Source organism: Oncorhynchus masou, chromosome 27 (assembly GCF_036934945.1).
Source record: "Oncorhynchus masou masou isolate Uvic2021 chromosome 27, UVic_Omas_1.1, whole genome shotgun sequence".
In the NCBI taxonomy this organism is placed as follows: domain Eukaryota; kingdom Metazoa; phylum Chordata; class Actinopteri; order Salmoniformes; family Salmonidae; genus Oncorhynchus; species Oncorhynchus masou.
Window position 1 is genome coordinate 51510502 of NC_088238.1, and position 24398 is coordinate 51534899.

Below are 24398 nucleotides of genomic sequence, written 5' to 3' on the forward strand. Positions count from 1 at the left end.
CACCACTGGCATGGAGTAGTCAGCAATGAATATACATGAATAAAACTTGAATAGCTTGGCTGGACTTCTACGTCATCATCAGAGTTCAGTGTGTCAAATCGGAGGGGATGCTGGCAGTCTCTGGGGGTGCCACTGGGTTCAATTCTCGTGCCGACTCTTTTCTCTATATATCCATGATGTTGCTGTGGGTGATTCCCTGATCCACCTCTACGCAGACGACACCATTCTGTATACTTCCGGCCCGTCCTTGGACACTGCTATCTAACCTCCAAACTAGCTTCAATGCCATACAACACTCCTTCCGTGGCCTCCAACTGCTCTTAAACGCAAGTAAAACCAAATGCATGCTTTTCAACCGTTCGCTGCCTGCACCCACACGCCCGACTAGCATCACCACCCTGGATGGTTCCGACCTAGAATATGTGGACATCTATAAGTACCTAGGTGTCTGGCTAGACTGTAAACTCTCCTTCCAGGCTCATATCAAACATCTCCAATCTAAAATCAAATCTAGAATTGCTTTCTATTCCGCAACAAAGCCTCCTTCACTCACGCCGCCAAACCTACCCTAGTAAAACTGACTATCCTACCGATCCTCGACTTCGGCGACGTCATCTACAAAATAGCTTCCAATACTCTACTCAGCAAACTGGATGCAGTTTTGTCCGTTTTGTTACTAAAGCACCTTATACAACCCACCACTGCGACCTGTATGCTCTCGTCGGCTGGCCCTCGCTACATATTCATCGCCAGACCCACTGGCTCCAGGTCATCTACAAGTCCATGCTAGGTAAAGCTCCGCCTTATCTCAGTTCACTGGTCACGATGGCAACACCCACCCGTAGCACGCGCTCCAGCAGGTGTATCTCACTGATCATCCCAAAAGCCAACACCTCATTTGGCTGCCTTTCGTTCCAGTTCTCTGCTGCCTGTGACTGGAACGAATTGTAAAAATCGCTGAAGTTGGAGACTTTTCTCTCCTTCACCAACTTCAAACATCTGCTATCTGAGCAGCTAACCGATCGCTGCAGCTGTACATAGTCTATCGGTAAATAGCTCACCCAATTTTACCTACCTCATCCCCATACTGTTTATATTTATTTACTTTTCTGCTCTTTTGCACACCAATATCTCTCCCTGTACATGACCATCTGATCATTTATCACTCCAGTGTTAATCAGCTAAATTGTAATTATTTGCCTACCTCCTCATGCCTTTTGCACACAATGTATATAGACTCTTTTTTTTCTACTGTGTTTCTACTTGTTAATTGTTTACTCCGTGTGTAACTCTGTGTTGTCTGTTCACACTGCTATGCCTTATTTTGGCCAGGTCGCAGTTGCAAATGAGAACTTGTTCTCAACTAGCCTACCTGGTTAAATAAAGGTAAAATAAAAAATGCTGACAATATTAAACAACACAATGCTTATTGGAGTGGCAGGTAGCCTAGTGGTTAGAGCGTTGGGCCAGTAATGCAAAGGTTGCTGGATTGAATCCCCGAGCTGCCAAAGTAAACATTTATCATTCTTCCCCTGAACAAGGCAGTTAACCCAGTAGGGTGTCATTGTAAATAAGAATTTGTTCTAAACTGACTTGCCTAGTCAAATAAAGGTCGAATAAAGAAAGATTATCTGTGTATTTCACCATGTTTATTCAGGGTAATAATTGCAGGTGAATAGTGGGGAACTGCCACTGAGAATAAGGCAGGGCAAACTTGCATTAGTGTACTGGGTGAGGTTGAAAGGGAGTTCAGAAGGACATGCAGTGGTCACTGCAACTGGGGAATGCTGGGTACAAGGAATGTGTAAGCAGGGGGTGTACAGGTGGACAATCGGCCAGAAGGTGGTAGAATTATGGACTGGGAGAGAGATAGGGTGACAATTGTGTTGGGGAACATTCCTCTGTGTCTGCTTCCAAAACCAAGTGTAGATGTGGTTATGAATGGGGTGAGGATGTGAGACGGTGTGTGGAGAGATATATAGATAATCGGTTTTAAAAAGTTTTACGGATATTTATTGCTTCAAAGGATCCAGTCAGTGGTATGGTGGGGGGCAGGGGTGTATGTCCCAGATTTCAATGTTAGTGTATGTAAGCGTTTAACTGATTATGTGTCAGTGTATGCGGCCGAGTTTATGGCCTTGACTTTAGGTTTGAGATGGGTGGAGGAGGTGAAACCACTTAAGACAGGCAGGTTGGATATGGGAGACTTGTTTGCTTAGCATTTGATTTGTTAGTGGAGATGATGTTCTTGTTAATGGGATTGGAGAGGATGGGAGTGGTGGTAAGCTTTTGCTGGGTTCCCGCCCATGTGGGTGTGAAGGGTAATGAGATGACCGATGTGGTGCCTAAGAGTGTTGCGAGGAGAGGGGGTAGATATTCAGGTCCCACTGGGCCGCCGGGAAGTCCTTAATCCAGGCAAAAAGGCTTGATCTTTGCTTTGGTAAAGGGAGTGGGATGTTTGTAGTAAGGGGAGGCAATTTTATCACATGTACCGGTCAGTAAAGGAAGAAGTGGGGAGTATTGGATACAGGACAGAGGAAGTTGTGTAGAGTAGACTACGGTTTGGGCACACAGGTTTGAATGCCACGTTGTGGATAATAGGGAGACATGAAACCAATCTGTGTGATGACTGTTTAGTGGAGGAAACGGTAGAGCATGTGTTGATATTTTGTGAACTGTATGACGTAGACAGGGAGAGATTGTGTGAAAGGGTTAGAGAGGCTGGACGGGGTTGGGGTTTGCATGGTGTAGTGGGGGGAGGGAAGTGGTGTCTAAGGTTCTATTTCACTTTCCTAAGTGGAACAGGACGAATGAGAAATTTAATGTAGATAGGCTGTAACACGCCACATACTCCAGTACAGTAGGTGGCGGTGTTTGGCCCTTAAAAGTTGTGATCCACCAACCCACCCAATCACACATAACCAAAACACATTTTTAGAATCTGGAGAGACACATAAAGTATATTACACTATAGACAAGTTACATTTTGAAAAATACTGTACACACTTTGATAATTTGGTATTTACATATTTTGGGATGTTATATAATATTGTAAATCAATTTTAAAAATATTGAAACTTTTTTTATCCCATTAACTTTTTTTATGAATGATTTTTTTTCCCAATAAATCAAGAAATTCGAAATCCAATGCTTGTGTTCCTATCTCCAACAGTGCAGTAGTATCTAACAATTCATAACAATACACACAAATCTAAAATTAAAATAATGTATTTAAGAAATAAATAAATATTAGATTGCGCAATGTTGGCGTGACATTGACTAAAATACAGTAGAATAGAATACAGTATATACAGTTGAAATCAGAAGTTTACATACACTTATGTTGGAGTCATTTAAAACTCGTTTTTCAACCACTCCACAAATTTCTTGTTAACAAACTATAGTTTTGGCAAGTTGGTTAGGACATCTACTTTGTGCATGACACAAGTAATTTTTCCAACAATTGTTTACAGACAGATTATTTCACTTATAATTCACTGTATCACTATTCCATTGGATCAGAAGTTAACATACACTAAGTTGACTGTGCCTTTAAACAGCTTGGAAAATTCCAGAAAATTATGTCATGGCTTTAGAAGCTTCTGATAGACTAATTGACATGATTTGAGTAAATTGGAGGTGTACCTGTGGATGTATTTCAAGGCCTACCTTCAAACTCAGTGCCTCTTTGCTTGACATCATGGGAAAATCAAAAGAAATCAAAATATTGTACACCTCGACACGTCTGGTTCATTCTTGGGAGCAATTTCCAAACGCCTGAAGGTACCACATTCATCTGTACAAACAATAGTATGCAAGTATAAACACCATGCGAACGCGCAGCCGTCATACCGCTCAGGAAGGAGACGCGTTCTGTCTCCTAGAGATGGACGTACTTTGGTGCGAAAAGTGCAAATCAATCCCAGAACAACAGCAAAGAATCTTGTGACGATGCTGGAGGAAACAGGTACAAAAGTATCTATTTCCACAGTAAAACGAGTCCTACATCGACATAACCTGAAAGACCACTCAGCAAGGAAGAAGCCACTGCTCCAAAACCGCCATAGAAAAGCCAGACTACGGTTTGCAACTGCACATGGGTACAAAGATCGTACGTTTTGGAGAAATGTCCTCTGGTCTGATGAAACAAAAATAGAACTGTTTGGCCATAATGACCATCGTTATGTTTGGAGGAAAAAGGGGGAGGCTTGCAAGCCGAAGAACACCATCCCAACCATGAAGCACGGGAGTGGCAGCATCATGTTGTGGGGGTGCTTTGCTGCAGGAGGGACTGGTGCACTTCACAAAATAGACAGCATCATGAGGATGGAAAATTATGTGGATATATTGAAGCAATATCTCAAGACAGCAGTCAGGATGTTAAACCTTGGTTGCAAATGGGTCTTCCAAATGGACAATGACCCCAAGCATACTTCCAATGTTGTAGCAAAATGTCTTAAGGGCAACAAAGTCAAGGTATTAGAGTGGCCATCACAAAGCCCTGACCTCAATCCCATAGAACATTTGTGGGCAGAACTGAAAAAGCGTATGCGAGCAAGGAGGCCAACACACCTGACTCAGTTACACCAGCCCTGTCAGGAGGAATAGGCCAAAATTCACCCAACTTATTGTGGGAAGCTTGTGGAAGGCTACCCAAAACGTTTGACCCAAGTTAAACAATTTAAAGGCAACGCTACCAAATACTAATTGAGTGTATGTAAACTTCTGACCCACTGGGAATGTGATGAAAGAAATAAAAGCTGAAATAAATCTCTCTACTATTATTCTGACATTTCACATTCTTAAAATCAATAAAATTTCAATCAAATATATTTATAAAGCCCTTCTTACATCAGCTGATGTCACAGAAACCCAGCCTCAAACTCCAAACAGCAAGCAATACAGGTGTAGAAGCACGGTGGCTAGGAAAAACTCCCTAGAAAGGCCAGAACCTAGTAAGAAACCTAGAGAGGAACCAGGCTGTGAGGGGTGTCCAGTCCTCTTCTGGCTGTGCCGGGTGGAGATTGTAACAGGACATGGCCAAGAAGTTCAAATGTTCATAGATGACCAGCAGGGTCATATAATAATAACCACAGTGGTTGTCGAGGGTGCAACAGGTCACCTGAGTACATGTCAGTTGGCTTTTCATAGTAGATCATTCAGAGTATCTCTACCACTCCTGCTGTCTCTAGAGAGTTGAAAACAGCATGTCTGGGACAGGTAGCACGTCCGGTGAACAGGTCAGGGTTCCATAGCCGCAGGCAGAACAGTGGAAACTGGAGCAGCAGCAGGGCCAGCTGGACTGAGGACAGCAAAGAGTCATCAGGCCAGGTAGTCCTGAGGCACGGTCCTAGGGCTCACGTCCTCCGAAAGAAAGAAAGAAAGAGAGAGAATTAGATGGAGCATACTTAAATTCACACAGGACACCGGATAAGACAGGAGAAATACTCCAGATATAACAGACTGACCCTAGCCCCCCGACACAAACTACTGCAGCATAAATATTGGAGGCTGAGACAGGAGGGGTCGGGAGACACTGTGGCCCCATCCGACGATACCCCCGGACAGGGCCAAACAGGCAGGACATAACCCCACCCACTTCGCCAAAGCACAGCCCCCACACCACTATAGGGATATCTTCAACCACCAATTTACCATCCTGAGACAAGGCCAAGTATAAACCACAAAGATCTCCGCCACGGCACAACCCAAGGGGTGGTGATCCCCAATTTGTAAGTCGCTCTGGATAAGAGCGTCTGCTAAATGACTTAAATGTAAATGTAAATGTGATCCTAACTGACCTAAGACAGGCAATTTTTACTTGGATTAAATGTCAGGAATTGTGAAAAACTGAGTTTAAATGTGTTTGGCTAAGGTGTATGTAAACTTCTGACTTCAACTGTATATACAGTTTGGACACACCTACTCATTCAAGGGTTTTTCTTTATTTGTACATTGTAGAATAATAGTGAAGACATCAAAACTATGAAATAACATATATGGAATCATGTAGTAACCAAAAAAGGGTTAAACAAATCAAAATATATTTTAGATTTTAGATTCTTCATAGCAGCCACCCTTTGCCTTGATGACAGCTTTGCACACTCTTGGCATTCTCACAATCAGCTTCACAGCAGTTTTCAGTTCTTTCCACAGATTTTCGATTGGATTCAGGTCTGGACTTTGGCCATTCTAACACCTGGATATGTTTATTTTTGAACCATTCCATTGTAGATTTTGCTTTATGTTTTGGATCATTGTCTTGTTGGAAGACAAATCTCTGTCCCAGTCTCAGGTCTTTTGCAGACTCCATCAGGTTTTCTTCCAGAATGGTCCTGTATTTGGCTCCATCCATCTTCCCATCAATTTTAACCATCTTCCCTGTCCCTGCTGAAGAAAGGCAGGCCCAAACCATGATGCTGCCACCACCATGTTTGACAGTGGGGATGGTGTGGTCAGGGTGATGAGCTGTGTTGCTTTTACGCCAAACATAACGTTTTGCATTGTTGCCAAAAAGTTCAATTTTGGTTTCATCTGACCAGAGCACCTTCTTCCACATGTTTGGTGTGTCTCCCAGGTGGCTTGTGGCAAACTTTAAATGACACTTTTTATGGATATCTTTAAGAAATGGCTTTCTTCTTGCCACTCTTCCATAAAGGCCAGATTTGTGCAATATACGACTGATTGTTGTCCTATGGACAGAGTCTTCCACCTCAGCTGTAGATCTCTGCAGTTCATCCAGAGTGATCATGGGCCTCTTGGCTGCATCTCTGATCAGTCTTCTCCTTGTATGAGCTGAAAGTTTAGAGGCACGGCCAGGTCTTGGTAGATTTGCAGTGGTCTGATACTCCTTCCATTTCAATATTATCGCTTGCACAGTGCTCCTTGGGATGTTTAAAGCTTGGGAAATCTTTTTGTATCCAAATCCGGCTTTAAACTTCTTCACAACAGTATCTCGGACCTGCCTGGTGTGTTCCTTGTTCTTCATGATGCTCTCTGCGCTTTTAACGGACCTCTGAGATTATCACAGTGCAGGTGCATTTATACGGAGACTTGATTACACACAGGTGGATTGTATTTATCATCATTAGTCATTTAGGTCAACATTGGATCATTCAGAGATCCTCACTGAACTTCTGGAGAGAGTTTGCTGCACTGAAAGTAAAGGGGCTGAATAATTTTGCACGCCCAATTTTTCAGTTTTTGATTTGATAAAAAAGTTTGAAATATCCAATAAATGTCGTTCCACTTCATGATTGTGTCCCACTTGTTGTTGATTCTTCACAAAAAAATACAGTTTTATATCTTTATGTTTGAAGCCTGAAATGTGGCAAAAGGTTGCAAAGTTCAAGGGGGCCGAATACTTTCGCAAGGCATTGTACATATTTACAAATAAGACTATTACAAGGATAACATCTGTGAAGGATCATGTAAGAGACTTCTCTGACTTGATAATTTAGCAAAAATGTGTGTGGATTAGTCCATCCACACTGCCATTTCATATCAAATGAAGATGCCCACCGAAAATTTGCAGCAGCGGTAAACTTGCTGTTAATAATTTCTCGGACTAAATCGTCGTTACATTTCTTATTCAATATATTGATGCCATTAATTTATACACTATCACTGTAACTTAGTGCATGTAATGATTAATCTATCAGTTAGGTAATGATTCAATTGGGAATAGCTTTCATTAAAATGTCATATTCCTTACACAACATAACAAAGTTAGATTTGGCTAAACATTCATTGTAAGTATAAAGATTACCATTGTAATTTATAAGCTGATTAACCACGAAGATGTTATTTGAAAACTAATTGTGAATTTGTTATTTTATTTCTATATTTAATATCACTATTATTGTAAATAATACATTTGTGTGGAGAGAAGTTGTGCTTGTATAACAAGGACCAGCACATTACAGGTTGTTTATGAAATTTGACTAATTTAACAGGAAGTTTACCCACAGCATTAGGGCATTGGAGTAAAACATGAAGCCCCACAATATTCTGGAAAAGAAAATGTGGTATTATATTCAAAAGACTAAGGTTTTTGAGATACCTTTTAACCCAGTTCACTTTTGTAGTCTGGTTAAACAGCGTAAAATCTAAAACATTAAGACCACCATCACACATCTTGTTGGAAATTACATCCTTCCTGATCTTGTCTGGCTTATTTTTCCCAATATTAATGAATAATAATTGGTCGAGAGTGGTACACATAGATTTACGAATCTCTTAATTAAGATGTAAAAATATAAAAAGCTCGAGATAAACCCTCCGCCTTTGACAACAGAACTCTAACCTGAAGAGAAAAATCTCTCAACTATGATCATTTTTTTTTTAATATATATATTCAATTAAGCGATGTACATTAATTGCTTTCATTTCGTTCGTATTTCGTGTAATTTTGAAACCTAAGTAGGTTACTACATCTTTGACAGCAATTTCACATATTCTAGTAGTCACTGCATCTTTAAGTGCGCAAATTTCACATTTTACAATATTCAATACCAAATCTTACACTTGAGATTATTACTCTACTGTATGTATAGCCACTGGAACCTGATTTTAATTACTTAAAAATGTACTGCTCGTTCACTTTTTGTTTGTCTGCTTTCCACGGGGACGTGCTGCGCGCAACCGTCAGTTTCGAATCGGTTTGAGAATACTTTTCTCCCCGCGGAAGTGACGGCAAGGCGGCTCGCAGTTCGATTCCGGATTTGCTATAGACTGCAAGCAGTTTTCATGTTGACGTTTGTTTGTTTTCCATCATTATTTTTCTTCAGATACCACGGAGCAAATACGCGCACGAATTACTGCTTTCAAATTGCAATGGCCGAAAGTTTTTAGTTATTTTAGTCAAGGGTTCAATCAAGGTGGTGGTCAGCCTACCGAGCGAGCTAGCTACTAGCTTGTCAGCGAGACGAGCTGCGTGGTATATTCTGACCGTAGCTAGCCAGATTGGCATTGGATAGCAGTCATCGTGCTAGAGTAACTAGCTACTTCTGTTTTAGCTATTGTTTTTATAACACAATTATTCTGCTACACAATGCCAATGCATTCCAACCGATGAGAGTTGTGCAGCAAGCGTGCAGAGGCTCTCACACGTTTGCTTGGTCTAGTTTGGTTGATTTGGACGCATTTGGTTCGTTTTGGAGAGGTTGTAGCGAAAGTATACCGATTCGACTCTTCGAAGCCGAGGCCGAACCAAATTGGTCAACTTTGTTGAGAGGGCTGGCTTGTAGTCCCTTCAATATCCTGTTCCTGTGTGGGTCCCCGTGTGGTCGCCGACATGCTGAAGACCCGACAGTGTCTACTTGGCATCCGCACTTTCCTAGGTGTAACGTCCAGAATATGGGGCTTCTTCTTGTACATTCTCAGGAAGCACCTACGCACGGTAAGCATTACCACAGATAGAACAAGGGTTAGGTATAAAACATCTTTGACATTATTATTGTGAAGTAGTTAAACCAACTCACTCCTCGATTCTCACTGTATTTTTTGCTATGTCTGGAGAGTGGGTCCAATGATTTATACAACAAAAATAAACCCAACATGTAACAATTTCAAATATTTTACTGATCATACGGAAGTCAGTCAATTTAAATGAATGCATTAGGCCATAATCTATGGATTTCACGACTGGGAATACATTTGAGTCTGTTGGTCACATATACCTTCTAAAAAAAGTTAGGGGAGTGGATCAGAAAACCAGTCCGTTTCTGGTGTGACCACCATTTGCCTCATGCATCATGACATCTCCTTTGCATAGAGTTAATCAGGCTGTTGATTATGGAATGTTGTCCCACTCCTCTTCAATGGTTCAATGATGCGAAGTTGCTGGATATTGGCTGGTGCTGGAACACTGTCATACAACTCGATCCAGAGCATCCCAAATATGCTCAATGAGTGACATTTTGGTGAGTATGCAGGCTATGGAAGAACTGGGACATTTTCAACTTCCAGGAATTATGTACAAGCATGGGGCTTGGCATTATCATGCTGAAACATGAGATGATGACAAAGGATGAATGGCTTGACAATGGGCCTCAGAATCTGGTCACGGTATCTCTATGCATTGAAATTACAATAAATTGATAAAATGCAGTTGTATTCATGGTACATAGCTTGTGCCTGGCCATACCATAACCCCACTGCCACCATGGGGCACTCTGTTCACAACGTTGATGGTAGCAAACCGCTCGCCCACACAGCACCACACACGCCGTCTGCCATCTGACCGGTACAGTTGAAACCGGGATTAGTCCGTGAAGTGCACACTTCTCCAACTAGTGGCCATCCAAGGTGAGCATTTGCCCACTGAAGTCGATTACAACCCCAAACTGCATTCAGATCAAGACCCTGGTGAGGATGACGAGCATACAGATGAGCTTCCCTGAGATGGTTTCTGACAGTTTGTGCAAAATCTCTTAGGCTTTACAAGCCCACCGTTTCATCAGCTGTTTGGGTGGTTGTTCTCAGATGATCCCGCAGGTGAAGAAGCTGGATGTGGAGGTCCTGGGCTGGCGTGGTTACACGTTGTGAGGCCAGTTAGACGTACTGCCAAATTCTCTAAAACTATGTCGGAGGCTGCTTATAGTAGAGAAATTAACCTTATATTCTCTGGCAACAGCTCTGGTGGACATTCCTGCAGTCAGCATGCTCCCTTAAAACTTGAGACATCTGTGGCGTTGTGTGACAGAACTGCACATTTTAGTAGCCTGTTATTGTCCCCAGCACAAGGTGTGCCTGTGTAATGATCATGCTGTTTAATCAGCTTCTTGATATGCCACACCTGTAAGTTGGATGGATTGTCTTGGCAAAGGAGAAATGTACACTAACAGGGATGTAAACAAATTTGTGCACAACATTTTAGAGAAATAAGCTTTTTGTGCATATGAAACATTTCTGGGATCTTTGATTTCAGCTCATGAAACATGGGACCAACCCATTACATGTTGCGTTTTATATTTATATCATGCGTCATTGGATGTGTGAGTCTGAGACAGACACGCAACTCGCATATTCAAATGTCTTGGTTACAGCTGTCATAACCCTGTTACAAACCCAAAACACAATCAACCTAAAATTAGAACCAATCATCTCACCAAGAGCACAAGCCTTATCAGAGCCATAGTCAGAATAGAATTTGCTGGAAATGTGCTTCTGGTGGGGCTGTAGGAACCATTGATATAAACACAGACAGAACCTATGCTATGGACTCACACTAACCCTTCTGATTCTGACATTTGTTAATTGAATGCCGCTGCTCATATGTTTGTGGGTTAACTTTTGTAGCCCACAACTGTAGTGTGATGTGAGTGTTAAGGTGACAAAGAAAGGATCTTGTTCGACAGAAGTCTTTGATATATGGACTTGACCCAGAAGACTCTGGTCACCTACTGGTTCACTGATGCTCCTAATATAAACTTGACATTTTGAAGTGTTCAAGGCTCCACCTGTTCAAGTAATGTATAGTCTGGTCGGGTGATGCATATTGTTTGTTTATTATATACTGTCTCTCGGCTGTAAACTCAATGCCGCGGTATCAAATTATTTAGTTTCCGACTTAGTTTTGCAGCGAGGGAGGGGAGGTGATACGTCTTAAGTATGGTGTAATATTAGTTCCAGTTTATTTAGCTTCTGGGTTAAGAGGGTAGTCCACATTAGGGCTAAAGGGTGAGGGATTACTGAGCCACAAAGACTACCCTGCTACTGTTCACTCTCTCACACACACACGGTTTAGTCAAGCTCCAGTGTTTACAGCTTGTACTGTATTACCGAACAGTGATACATTGTCACTGACCAGAAAGTCTAAGGGCCTAGTCAGTGGGTTGCAGACGCAGTGTTTGGATAGAGATACTCTATGATGTGTGGGGTTGATGTAACACATCATGTAACACATGGTGGGAAATCATTTTTTTCCACAATGTAGCAACCTGTTACTCCCCTGAACGAGTGGTATAATGTTAATTCTCTGGAGTATGATATTACAGGTGCGACGGTGGTTTTCCCACTCCCAATGACCAAGGTGACGACGGGCCTAGGTGTCTGGCTGAAGCAGGTTGCACATTCATACAATAGAGAGCCTGGTATGCTGTAGCAATGTAGGTCTAGACCAGGGCTCTCTGACCCTGTTCCTGGAGAGATACCCTTCCGTAGGTTTTTGTTCCGGGTTGGAGGGCTGGAGAGTGTTTCCTGGGTTAAGGGGGTGGCATACAGACAACACCCCAGGGGTACAGAAAGTGGGGCTGTAGGTTCCCCCCATGGCTTCCACCAGCTGCTCATGAACTTGCTATCCCGAGGCCTGGTCAGCCGTGCCAAGCCCCACAGGGCATGAAACGGGCCTGGCAGGGAAGCGCTGTCTAATGGTTTCGGACAGAACAAGTTTTTTTTTCCGGCCCCAGTCAGTCACCCTGCGGGTCTCCCTTTTCCACTTGGTCCCCTATTCTAGTGACAGCCGCGGACAGCTGGGGGAGCTAAATATAGCCCTTATGGAAAACAGGGCCCTGGTGCCACTGAGTCTGAAAACTGTCAAAGAAGCAAGGAGGGAACCATGAATGGAGTGAAGAAAATGGGTGTGAATAATCTGATATTGCTCCCTCTCGTCACATCCTTTCCAACAGGTGTCTCATCTGCACTGACGGGTGTAAGCAAATTCCCAGAAGGCATCCACAATACTACATAGTGCTGACAAGTAAATGCAGCAGGTGTAACCACAACTTTTCAAATGCACACAAGGATAGCAGCATAGGTAGCAGACAATGGAATGACGAGGGCTTTTACTGTAAAGTGGAGTTTGATGCGTTACATCCTCTTGTAATATTATCTATAGCTCGGCTTCTGTTCTGTTTTCAATTCTTGAATTTTATGCTCACAGATGGACTCTGTCATTGGCTGAGTTTATTATGTTTAATCTCTTTCGGTCTGTCTTTCTTTCAGGTTATCCAGTACCAGACAGTGCGGTATGACACTTTACCACTGTCCCCTATCTCCAGAAACAGACTCAGTGAGTATATAGTCCACTTGTCTAAATTTAGTTAAGTCATTGTTCTGTAATGCCTGTAAACCGATCTGCAAAGAAAGAGCTGTAACTTTTTCAGTTATTTTTGTATTTAAAAAAAAAGACAAACAAGCAAAGTGAGAAAATATTATCACAAATACACAACACACACATAAACAAAAATGAAAAATCAACTGGTACAATCTGTACAAGGAAGCTAGTACAGCAAAGTGATGGGCATCTAATGGTATACGTATTCAAAGACAACCTACTGTATGTGCATGAAACACGGGTCCTCTCTGGGCACTAGGAGGTCCAAATACTACTGTTTTAAGAGCTTGTCTCAATAAAGGAAAACGTGGGACTGTGCTTTCACAAATGTGGGTTCGTTTTCCTGTAAATCCATTGTTAATTTCAGTTCTTAGGCTGAAGAGTATGAACGCACCCCAGTCTTTTCAAATGGCTTTTCCGTAGGACAGCCCTGCTCAACTGTCTTATCCTGTGGCGCCTGGAGAAGTGGGTATACTCAAATTTTGCTAAAAAAAATCAGAAGCGGGGGGGAGCCATTGACAAGCTCTGCTTCCCCATAGTTTATACAATTGGATGTTCTAAGTTCACAACAATGCTTAACTCTCATCCAGAGACCATTTTTTTAGGTCCTGGGAAAAACATTTCAAATATAATTTTGGGAGGGTGTAGTTGCCCTTTCATTTAATTGCTCACCTAGCAAGAGACCGTTTTGCTAGCGGTGTTTCTGTACAATGTAGCTAGCCCTACAATTTAGGCTACAGGTGATGGCAGAGTTTGCAAAACAAATGCCCTCCCGATTGATACAAAGACCTACTTTGCAGTCAACATTTAATTGGAAAGGTTTTTTGGGAAATCCTTTTGCATTTAAATTTGAACTGCCATGATGACCGAATTACACATCACAAAGATTCAACTAAGATTTAGGACCAAACTTATTGAATAACTGGTTTGCATACCCATTGTTGCCTAAATTAGCATTTACTGGTAGATATAATAGATTGAAACGTCTTTCCTAGCCTTCCGTGAGCTGCTCAATGAGAACCAGTTGAGAGCTACATGCTCTTGCTGCCTGATATTCTGCTGAAACCAGATGTGTGCTGTGGGCATGTGGATATATTTCATACTGTACTTTGTGCATGATTTCTCTTTTGCGCTATATAATTGATACGGCGTACATACTTGCACTATACTATTGTGATACACATCAGTGGGGATTAAGTCGTGTGTGTGTGTGTATATGCAATGCCCACTGGAAAAAAAAAAAAATATATATATATATATATACCTGCATATATAGCCTCCCAATACACCACTGAACTTATCACATATATCGGATACCTTCTGTTGAAGCGTGTGTTCACAAAACATGTGAGCGCATTGGCGCAAACAAACCATTTTGTCACTTGTGTAAGATGGTAAAATCATCGATATTACTGTTATGTTATTTTATGGTCTTATAGATTAGACCTAGCATGGTGTGTGTATTAAGTAAGCCATGTTCAAGCAAGAGCGGCCCATAGTGCACACAAGCCTCTCCTGTTTCCGTAGCGCCAGGCAGCTTGATTTACAGTACGCCCCCTGGGCAGGACACTTGTCTCTCACAGGGACTTGCCCCCCAATCTTCTTTATGCTGAGTGCCAAGCAGAGCGGCATCAGGTCCTATTTATTTTTTTGTCTCTGGTATGATTCGACCAGGGAGCGAACTCCCAATCTCGGGGAGGACAATCTAACCACAAGGCTAAATTGGTGAGGTATATATTATTGAACAGGTAATAAGCAGGTGTGTGTTTGGTATTCAGATGCAGTAAAGAGGAAGATTCTGGTGCTGGATCTAGATGAGACGCTGATCCACTCTCACCACGACGGGGTCCTCAGACCCACAGTGAGACCCGGCACACCACCAGACTTCATCCTCAAGGTAAACGCATGCATGTGGAGAATTGGGGGGGTAGCCAAACCTGGACCCTCTGGTCCAGAGGCAAGCATGCTGCGCGTACACCCATCTGACCCAAGATGATATTACTCCTAGTCTGTTTCCTCTCTCTTGCAGGTAGTCATTGACAAGCACCCTGTCAGATTCTTTGTACATAAAAGGCCGCACGTCGACTTCTTTTTAGAAGTGGTGAGTAAAAGTTAGCCGTTTTTGTCCTTCGTCAACTATGAGTTCTATTTTGTACGTCAGTAGCTAGGTTCCCATCCAATTGGCGGCTGATTTTCATGTGAAGAGTCTAAAATCCTCAAAGAAATTATGCACCTTTTCCCACCAGTGGTGTTTCCACCAAATTGACTTGTAGCTGATATCAAAAAAAAATATATATATTTTTATTTATTTATTTAATGCAACAGTTTGTGACAAAACTATCACTCAAGTTGAAAATGCGATGTAAACACATTGAACATTAAGTTTTCAGGTACCAAAAATTGTTGCATTAAATAGCAAATGTGCCTACTCTGATGTTGACACGTGGCCAACAGCTGGCAGATACAGTGAGGGTAGACTAGTGATGAGGTTATGGCTAAATCAGTCATGCATCAAGATCACCATGCACTTTCACCGTCCTGTGAAGTTTATCTTTATTTATTTTATATATAGCCTAATAAACTGCATTGTTTCCAGAGTCGTAGAGGGAGGACCACACAACATGTCATCGCGTGACTTGATATGATAGTTTTATAGTAATAATTATTATTTGTGTGTCCCTTACTGGAAATGTCTCAACAAACAGCACAGCATCACCAATTGGTGCATAAATGTGGATACGACAACACATGTGGATACAGTTCGTAATTCAGTTAGTAAATTCTCTGGGGGAGGGGCATCGAGCAGTTATTTATTCAGTTGATTTATACTGGTAGGAATTAATTATTTCTGGGCTCTGTTGGTTTTGTAAAGATGAACTCCGTGTCGGCGGCCTGATGGTAGGAGCTGGTACTCCTGGTTGAGTGGGAGTGTCAGGTTGGTGGCGGTCTTGCCCTCACCACTCCAAGAACAGGGCTTTCTCGAGATGAATTTAATTTACAGCTTTACTACTATTTTGTGTAGTGGGTTTTTATTTGCGATATACCAGGCTTTGAAACCAAGAGTGATGTCTGAGCAAAGGATGTGTAGAATATGGTTGTTATTCTTTTCACCTAATTTATTTAGGGTGCGTTTGTAAATTCACCTTGGCTATCAACTCCGATTTCAGAACACTCTCATTTGAGTATGGCAGAGCCCAGAATAACTGATGAATTTACGAACACTTAATATGAATATGACCGGAGTCAGTGAACGTCTGCAAAAAAAAAAACATATTGTTGTCATTGGCACAGTTGGTCACCAACGCTCAAGATAACATGAATACAGCCTAACCAGCTCTGCTAGGGTGAGAAAAATGGTCAGTTGAGGGGTTCTATTAATTGTGTCTGGAAGTAGCTAGCTAACTTTAGCCAGTTAGCTTGGGTTCTGATTGTGAGGTCAGAACGCTCAGATCAACCCTACTCCTCGGCCAGAGCGTCCAGTATGCGCTCTGAATGGTCCAAGAGCGAAAAACTCTGAATTTACAAACGGCCTGAGCGCACTCAAGTACATTTACGAACACCCTTATTCTCTTCATGAAATAGTCATTTTCCATTTTTGTATATCTGTGTGTTGGCATTCCAGGAGAGTTTTGAGTCAATTATAGTTCAAAGATATTTGTATTGCTCAACTGACACTATTTGTTCTGAGTCAATGTGGATGGGCCCGCAGTCATCTTTTATAGTTCTAAAGTCATTTCCTTGGGGGGGTTTTCACATTAAGAATGTTTTCCTTGCACCATTGGGTGGAGTGTGCTATTTCTGTCCTGTAGTCATCCTCTGACCCCTTAATTAGACCAACGATTGCTGTATCTTCTGCGTACTTTACTGTTGCACATTCTGATGTTATTTGGGTGCAATCATTGGTGTAGAGCAGGGGTGGGGAATTTGGGCCACCAAAAAACAGTGGGGGGGGGGGGCGGCACAGTGACTCGTGGGTCTAAGAATTTGAAAAAAATATATATTGTCTGCGTCCCTAAAGGGGGGCATACAGGCCACCAGTTGCCCATCGCAGGGGTAGTGGGTGAACAGAACCGGTGAAAGGACACTGCCCTGGGGTACCCATATATTGGTGGCTAGTGGGTCTGATGTATTCACATTGAACCTCACTGTTATGACACAACTGGTGAAAATACTGGATCCAGTTGATTAGAGGGGCAAGTTTTTTTTTGTTTTTTTTAACCAGTATATCAAGGTGTAATAAGTAGAAGGCAGATGAAAAATCCCACAGTTCTGGCATTTATCTGGGTGCATGTAGATTTTATGGAGAAGGAAGAGCAGTGCATCCTTATCTCTGGCCTGGTTTACATGCAAACTGGAATGGGGTCCAGTAGGCTCTCCGTGTGCTGGTGAATGTGTCCCAGGACAATGCTCTCCAAGCATTTGATTATCACCAAGGTCAAGGAGATGAGACGATATTCATTCAGGGATTTGGGATTATTCATTTTAGGAATGTGCACAATGGTTGCAGTTTTCCGGAAAAAAGGATTCTGTGTATGTCACTTGCCATTTACACTCCCTGATAATCCGCACGCTTAGACCATCAAAGCCTGTTTTCTGAAGATTGAGTTGAGAGAGGACATCATTTTCAGCGACACTTATGGGACTGTCATTCGGGAGGGTTAAGTCATTTACAGGAAGCCTGTCCGTTGTTTAAAATCTAGGTTCATTGGCTAGGTTGTTGTCATTTGTTTAAGATATTTCCATGCTTCCCTTGCTTTGTTATTTTCAAGCGTGTTTTCCATTTTGAGTTTGTAATCCAATTTTATTATTTTTTATCTATTTTAATGTCTCTCTGTATGGATTTCATCAGTTGTCCTTCGCACACATTGCTTTTCACTTTTGGTCAATTAACTGTTTTAGTTTCTTAGTTATCCAGGGTTTTGCATTTTGGAAAAATGTTTAGTGGTCTTTACTAGAATTACAGAGTTAATGCAACAATGTAGCTATGTAGTCAGTAATAGTTCAGTCCTTTAATGTTTTTGTTCGTGTCACAGAATTTCTCCCAAATGGTAGTCAAAGCAGCCTTTCAACATGTCCATATTTGTTTCGGACCAATCCTTCACATACCTTTTTATACAAGGTTCCTCAGATTACATGTTCTGTTTGTCGCTAGGTGAGAGCAAAATGGAATTGCGATCCGAGTCCTCAAGTGGTGCTGTATGCTTTTATAGCCATGCTTTGTACTTAAATAACAGATCTCGTGTTTTTCGATTGCAAGTGTGGCAGGTTACATATTGTTAATAATTTGGGAGGGTTTTGTTTAAGGTACAGCCGTTTTTAATATCATTGCAGATGAGTTGTTTGGGTGCCTCTGGTGCTACGTTCTCCATGGATTATGTCAGAAGCCTTGTCGTAGTTGGCTTTGGTGTGTGTGTGTGTGTGTGTGTTTATATACATTGTTGACCAGTAAGGCATTTCCAGCGCCATTTCTCGTACAATTCATTTTACCAACACAAAGATCCCAACATGTAGAAGGAACAAATGATCTGTCTGCATTTAAAAATTGTACCAAAACTTCCTTTTTCCATCACAGCTGTTGTGATGATAAAAAAAAAGTTTTTAGTTATACAAGATGACTAACTTGCATAACTGTGGATGGAAATGTGGTTATTGTCAATGATGTTTACCTCTGTTCTGCTTGGCCAGTTCTTTGACTGTAAATGATGGCATGAGCCTTACATGTATCCCTGGGTGTGTGTGTCACCCCTGTCTCCAGGTCAGCCAGTGGTATGAGCTGGTAGTGTTCACAGCCAGTATGGAGATCTACGGCTCGGCAGTGGCAGACAAGCTGGACAACAACCGGAACATCCTGAAACGCAGATACTACAGACAGGTATCACTCTACCCTTTTCATATGAACACAACTGATTTATGTCCATCCATAGTGTCCTAATGTACTCTCTATGGAGATAGAATCGATCAATCGTGTATTTGCAATCTGCTTACATCCTGTGTGTATTTTCCCTGTGTCTGCAGCATTGTACGTTGGATCTAGGTAGCTATATTAAAGACCTGTCAGTAGTACACGATGACCTGTCTAGTATCGTCATCCTGGACAACTCGCCTGGAGCTTACCGGAGCCATCCAGGTGAGATGACACACACACTCATATGGCGGTCCTGTATGGCTCAGTTGGTAGATCATGGCGTTTGCAACACCAGGATTGTGTGTTTGATTTCCAGGGCCACCCATAGATAAAATGTATGGATGCATGACTAAGTCTCTTTTGGATAAAATCAAATCCAAGTTTATTTGTCACGTGCGCCGAATACAACCGGTGTTTCACCTTACAGTGAAATGCTTACTTACAGGCTCTAACCAATGGTGTGAGAAAAAAAAGGTGTTTGTGTGTGTAGGTAAGTAAAGAAATTAAACAATAGTAAACAGAAATTTGAAAAAAAGAGTAGCAAGGCTATATTCAGACACCTGTTAGTCAGGCTTATTGAGGTAGTATGTACATGTAGGTATCGTTAAAGTGACTATGCATATATGATGAACAGAGAGTAGCTGAAGCGTAAAAGGAGGTGTTGGCAGGTGGTGGGACACAATGCAGATAGCCCGGTTAGCCAATGTGCGGGAGCACTGGTTGGTCAGGGTAAATTAGGTAGTACAGCTCCGTCGATGAGGATGGGGACGTACTCGGTGCTCCTTTTCCTGTAGTCCACAATCATCTCCTTAGTCTTGGTTATGTTGAGGGATAGGTTGTTATTCTGGCACCACCCGGCCAGGTCTCTGACCTCCTCCCTAATAGGCTGTCTCATCGTTGTCTGTGATCAGGCCTACCACTTTTGTGTCGTCAGCAAACTTAATGATGGTGTTGGAGTTGTGCCTGACCATGCAGTCGTGCGTGAACAGGGAGTACAGGAGGGTACTGTGCATGCATCCCTGGGGAGTTCCAGTGTTGAGGATCAGCGTGGCAGATGTGTTGATACCTACCCTCACCACCTGGGGGCAGCCTGTCAGGAAGTCCAGGATCCAGTTGCAGAGGGAGGTGTTTAGTCCCAGGTTCCTTAGCTTGGTGATGAGCTTTGAGGGTACTATGGTGTTGAACGCTGAGCTGTAGTCAATGAACAGCATTCTCACATGGGTGTTCCTTTGTCCAGGTGGGAAAGGGCAGTGTGGAGTGCAATAGAGATTGCACCATCTGTGGATCTGTTTGGGCGGTATGAAAATTGGAGTGGGTCTAGGGTTTCTGGGATAATGGTGTTGATGTGAGCCATTACCAGCCTTTCAAAGCACTTCATGGCTACGGACGTGAGTGCTATGGGTCTGTAGTCATTTAGGCAGGTTGCCTTTGTGTTCTTGAGTACAGGGACTATGGTGGTCTGCTTGAAGCATGTTGGTATTACAGACTCAATCAGGGACATGGTGAAAATGTTAATGTTGTAAATTACTATTGTAGCTGGAAATAGCAGATATTCCATAAAACATCTACATAGGCCCATTATCAGCAACCATCACTCCTGTGTTCCAATGGCATGTTGTTAGCTAATCCAAGTTTATCATTTTCAGACTAATTGATCATTAGAAAATTGCAAAAGGGTTATGTTAGCACAGCTGAAAACCGTTGTCCTGATTTAAAGAATCAATAAAACTTCTTTAGACTAGTTGGGTATCTGGAGCATCAGCATTTGGGTTTGATTACAGGCTCAAAATGGCCAGAAACAAACAACTTGCTTCTGGAACTCGTCAGTCTATTCTTGTTCTGATAAATGCAGGCTATTCCATGCGGGAAATTGCCAAGAAACTGAAGATCTCGTACAACGCCGTGTACCACTCCCTTCACAGAATAGCTGTCTCTAACCAGAATAGAAAGGAGTGGGAGACTTCGGTGCACAACTGAGCAAGAGGACAAGTACATTAGTGTCTAGTTTGAGAAACACACCAAGTCCTCAACTGGCAGCTTCATTAAATAGTACCCGCAAAACACCAGTCTCAACGTCAACAGTGAAGAAGCGACTCTGGGATGTTGGCCTTCTAGGCAGAGAAAAAGCCGTATCTCCGACTGGCCAATAAAATATTAAAATGGGCAAAAGAGCACAGACAGTGGAAGATTGGGGAAAAAGGTTATGGACAGACGAATCTAAGTTTAAGGTGTTCGGATCACAAAGAAGAACATTTGTGAGATGTAGAAAAAATTAGAAGGTGCTGGAGGAGTGCTTGACTCCATCTGTCAAGCATGATGGAGGCATTGGGATGGTCTGGGGGTGCTTTGGTGTTGGTAAAGTGGGAGATTTGTACAGGGTCACTCCATTTTGCAACGCCATACCCTGTGGACGGCACTTAATTGAAGCCAATTTCCTCCTACAACAGGACAGTGACCCAAACAATGCAATAACGATTTAGGGAAGAAGTAGTCAGCTGGTATTCTGTATTTCATGGAGTGAAATTAAAAATCATTATTTATAACCTTGTCATCATATTGACTTTTCTATTGGTTTTGCAGCTCATTTCATGTATGTTTTCATGGAAAACAAGGACATTTCAAAAGTGACCCCAAACTTTTGAACGGTGGTGCATTTGTATATCATTCTAGGTCATATCCTTGGAGGTGAGCTTAGATAATATTTTTAAACTAAAAAGGTTGTGAAATCAGTTGCATTCAGCTTGCTGGGTGTGGGTGGAAGGTTGCCAAGCAGCTCTTGCACATTTTATGCAAACAAACCACGCACACCAATTCAAATGTTTCCTATAGAAAGTGTGATTAGTCTTGTGACAGGCTTGTGAGAATCAGGGTAAGTTGGCATCTATGAAGGGACAACACTGTGCACCTTAGTAATACAAGGAATGTTTTGTTGATTTTCTAACCGCAGATTGTTTTGTCCTATTCACCTGATTTTTTTTTTTGATTTTTTTTTTTTACCTATCAAATATTATGTTTCAACTCTCCTACTTTTGTCACTCAGAAGTACTCTCCTTTGTTTCCACATCTCTGTATTTGCCTTTTAGACAATGCAATACCTATCAAGTCCTGGTTCAGTGACCCTAGTGACACAGCACTCCTTAACCTGCTGCCTATGCTAGATGCACTTAGGTGAGTATTTCATGTATTCAGACTAATGGATGAGCATCCTGCACTGTAGCAGTGTTTTTTCCATTTACCTGGTAGCATGAGACATGTATTACCCTGACAACTGTCTTCTCTCCTAGGTTCACCGCTGATGTCCGGTCCGTCCTCAGTCGAAACCTCCACCAGCACCGGCTCTGGTGATTGGCTTATTCTGCAGGGGGTTTGGCTGCTTAGCCCTCTTTTTAAACCCCTTCCCCTTGCCGGCTCCCATCGCTCCTCCGATTCCACGCAGTGGACCTCTCCCCTCACCCCTCTCAGAAGGGGACAGAGGAGAGGAGAGTCGCAGCATAACATGAAACAAGGGATGAACAGAGCGAGATCTGGAAGGCCAGGAAACGACTGGGGGGGAAAGCCAGCTTTTCTTTTTCTTGTTTTCGCTTCTTTATTTGTATGTTTTTTTAACAAAATTGAGTCTCAGCTTTACAGTTCCTGATACTGACTCTGTACGTACGCATGGGGCTGCGTTTGTGTACGTTTAGTTGGGCGAATGCTCACATGTGTACGTCTTGCTAAACGTTTGACGTTACAAAAAGAGAAGGAACAGCAAGGCAACGAACGAGACAATTTTCCACCTTTTGCTTCTTACCCTGGTCTCTGCACAACAAAAACAACAGGCAATGGCCTGTAATTTTACACACTCTCTACTTGGTATTGGACTTTACTTCACTTAAGACAGCCAAGAGCAACCAGACAGGAGAAAATGGATGATGATTTGTTTTGAATGGAGGGTTTTGGGGGAATATAGGCCCTATCAATCAAGGTCATTCGTGTGTCGGGGTTACCGATGATTAAGTTAAGACGTTCTACATAACAGATCTCTGGATGAATTATAAATCAGTCCAATTTGTTTTATCAAATGACTGACATGATCATGTCTATCTTGGATGTGTTCCCCCAAAAAGGCTTGTAGGATACATCAAGATTGAAGGATGGACTAAAGAAGTTATGAAAGAAAAGAATGGTTAAAAAAGACTTATTTGGATGGTGGAACCTCACTTTAAATTTCTCATCTTTCAGTTACCGTGATGTGTAGCGTATGACCTGGACATCTCCGTTATTGAAAATCTTATGCCTGATACCATTTCAATTTGAGATTTGCACTTAATTTCTGGATTTTTACCCCCCATTTTTCTGCTGCTGATTTGAAGCAGAATGAGCAGCCACCTGAATGTTTTAACTGCTCCCTTGACCGTATTGGTACCATTGTCCACCACCTCTGTCTTTTCAATGCCATTTGAACAATTTCAATCTTGTCAAGGCTCCAGTCATGACTGCTTCTTTTTGGTTCAGTCCCCAGGTCTGTGTTACTAATAAAACACTTGTCAGTGTCCACCACTTTTACCTGGTGCTCCTTTATAATTCACTCTCCCTGGAAAATACTTAAAGTAAAGTCTGGATTATACTTTTGTGTTAGCTTGTATCTTGACAATAGTATGCCTTTTGTGTGAATATACATAACTACCTACGTTGGAAAGAGGAACACATGTTGTAAATTGCTCGTATTGCAGTTTTATTCCAGATCAGTAATCGTCAAATTCTGCTCAATGAGTTCCACAAATATTACAAGACTAATGACACTTGACTGCTCTCATGTGGTAAGATTAATAACTGCATCGCTTGCTCTCGTTCCCCTTAGTCGTGGCCTCCGCTTGACTTGAAGGCTACCTGTTGAAGTAGCAAGGCACGTCTATTCCTATCCAGACTGGCTGCTGGAGGGCAAACACACTGCTGGTCTATGCTTTCCTTCTATTCAGGGACTGGCTTAAGAAAACAGTGCGTGAACTCCAGCTGATCATTTGCTAATCAACTGCTAGCAGAAAACAGAACCAGCAGGGGCGTATTAAGTGCAGTTAACTAAAAACAAGTACAAAATATAAGAAATTGCTCAAATTGGAATATGAAACCGGTATTGTGACCGTTACCATTTTATAGCAGCAGCTACATCAGCTGACATTTGACTGAAGCATATAATGACTTCCACTTGTGTAACTGCCCACGCAAACAGCTACATGACACCCACCTTGAAGCTTAAGTGTGAATACAAACTATGGGAACATTGCGAGGAAATATTACAGCCCCACAATAACTTACTTCCAGCGCTGTCAAAATTAATAATTTATTTCAGACATTAATTTGGCAGTCTTGAATTCGCTTGCTGCCAATGACTGTTCGCCACGGAAACTGCAGTGGATGGGTCATATGACTAGGACAACTGCCTCATCACAGCCGGTT

The 24398-nt window shown here is 42.2% G+C and overlaps 1 protein-coding gene across 1 annotated transcript; it reads left to right on the forward strand.

The window, feature by feature from the left end:
* The first annotated feature begins 8678 nt into the window (after positions 1-8678).
* LOC135516379 (CTD nuclear envelope phosphatase 1A) lies at positions 8679-23496 on the forward strand. The gene is made up of 8 exons (XM_064940646.1): positions 8679-9400; positions 12946-13012; positions 14836-14954; positions 15087-15158; positions 18813-18929; positions 19073-19184; positions 22046-22130; positions 22247-23496. The coding sequence occupies exons 1-8, from the start codon at positions 9296-9298 to the stop codon at positions 22305-22307; spliced, it is 738 nt and encodes a 245-aa protein (XP_064796718.1). The 5' UTR covers positions 8679-9295; the 3' UTR covers positions 22308-23496.
* Positions 23497-24398: the final 902 nt, after the last annotated feature.

What these genes read in the sequence shown, in the direction of transcription:
- LOC135516379 (XM_064940646.1), top strand. Translation starts at nt 9,296, where the DNA reads ATGCTGAAGACCCGACAGTGTCTACTTGGCATCCGCACTTTCCTAGGT. An exon ending in AACGCAGATACTACAGACAG is followed by an intron (nt 18,930 to 19,072) that starts GTATCACTCTAC and finishes CTGTGTCTGCAG; the next exon opens with CATTGTACGTTGGATCTAGG. An exon ending in AGCTTACCGGAGCCATCCAG is followed by an intron (nt 19,185 to 22,045) that starts GTGAGATGACAC and finishes TTTGCCTTTTAG; the next exon opens with ACAATGCAATACCTATCAAG.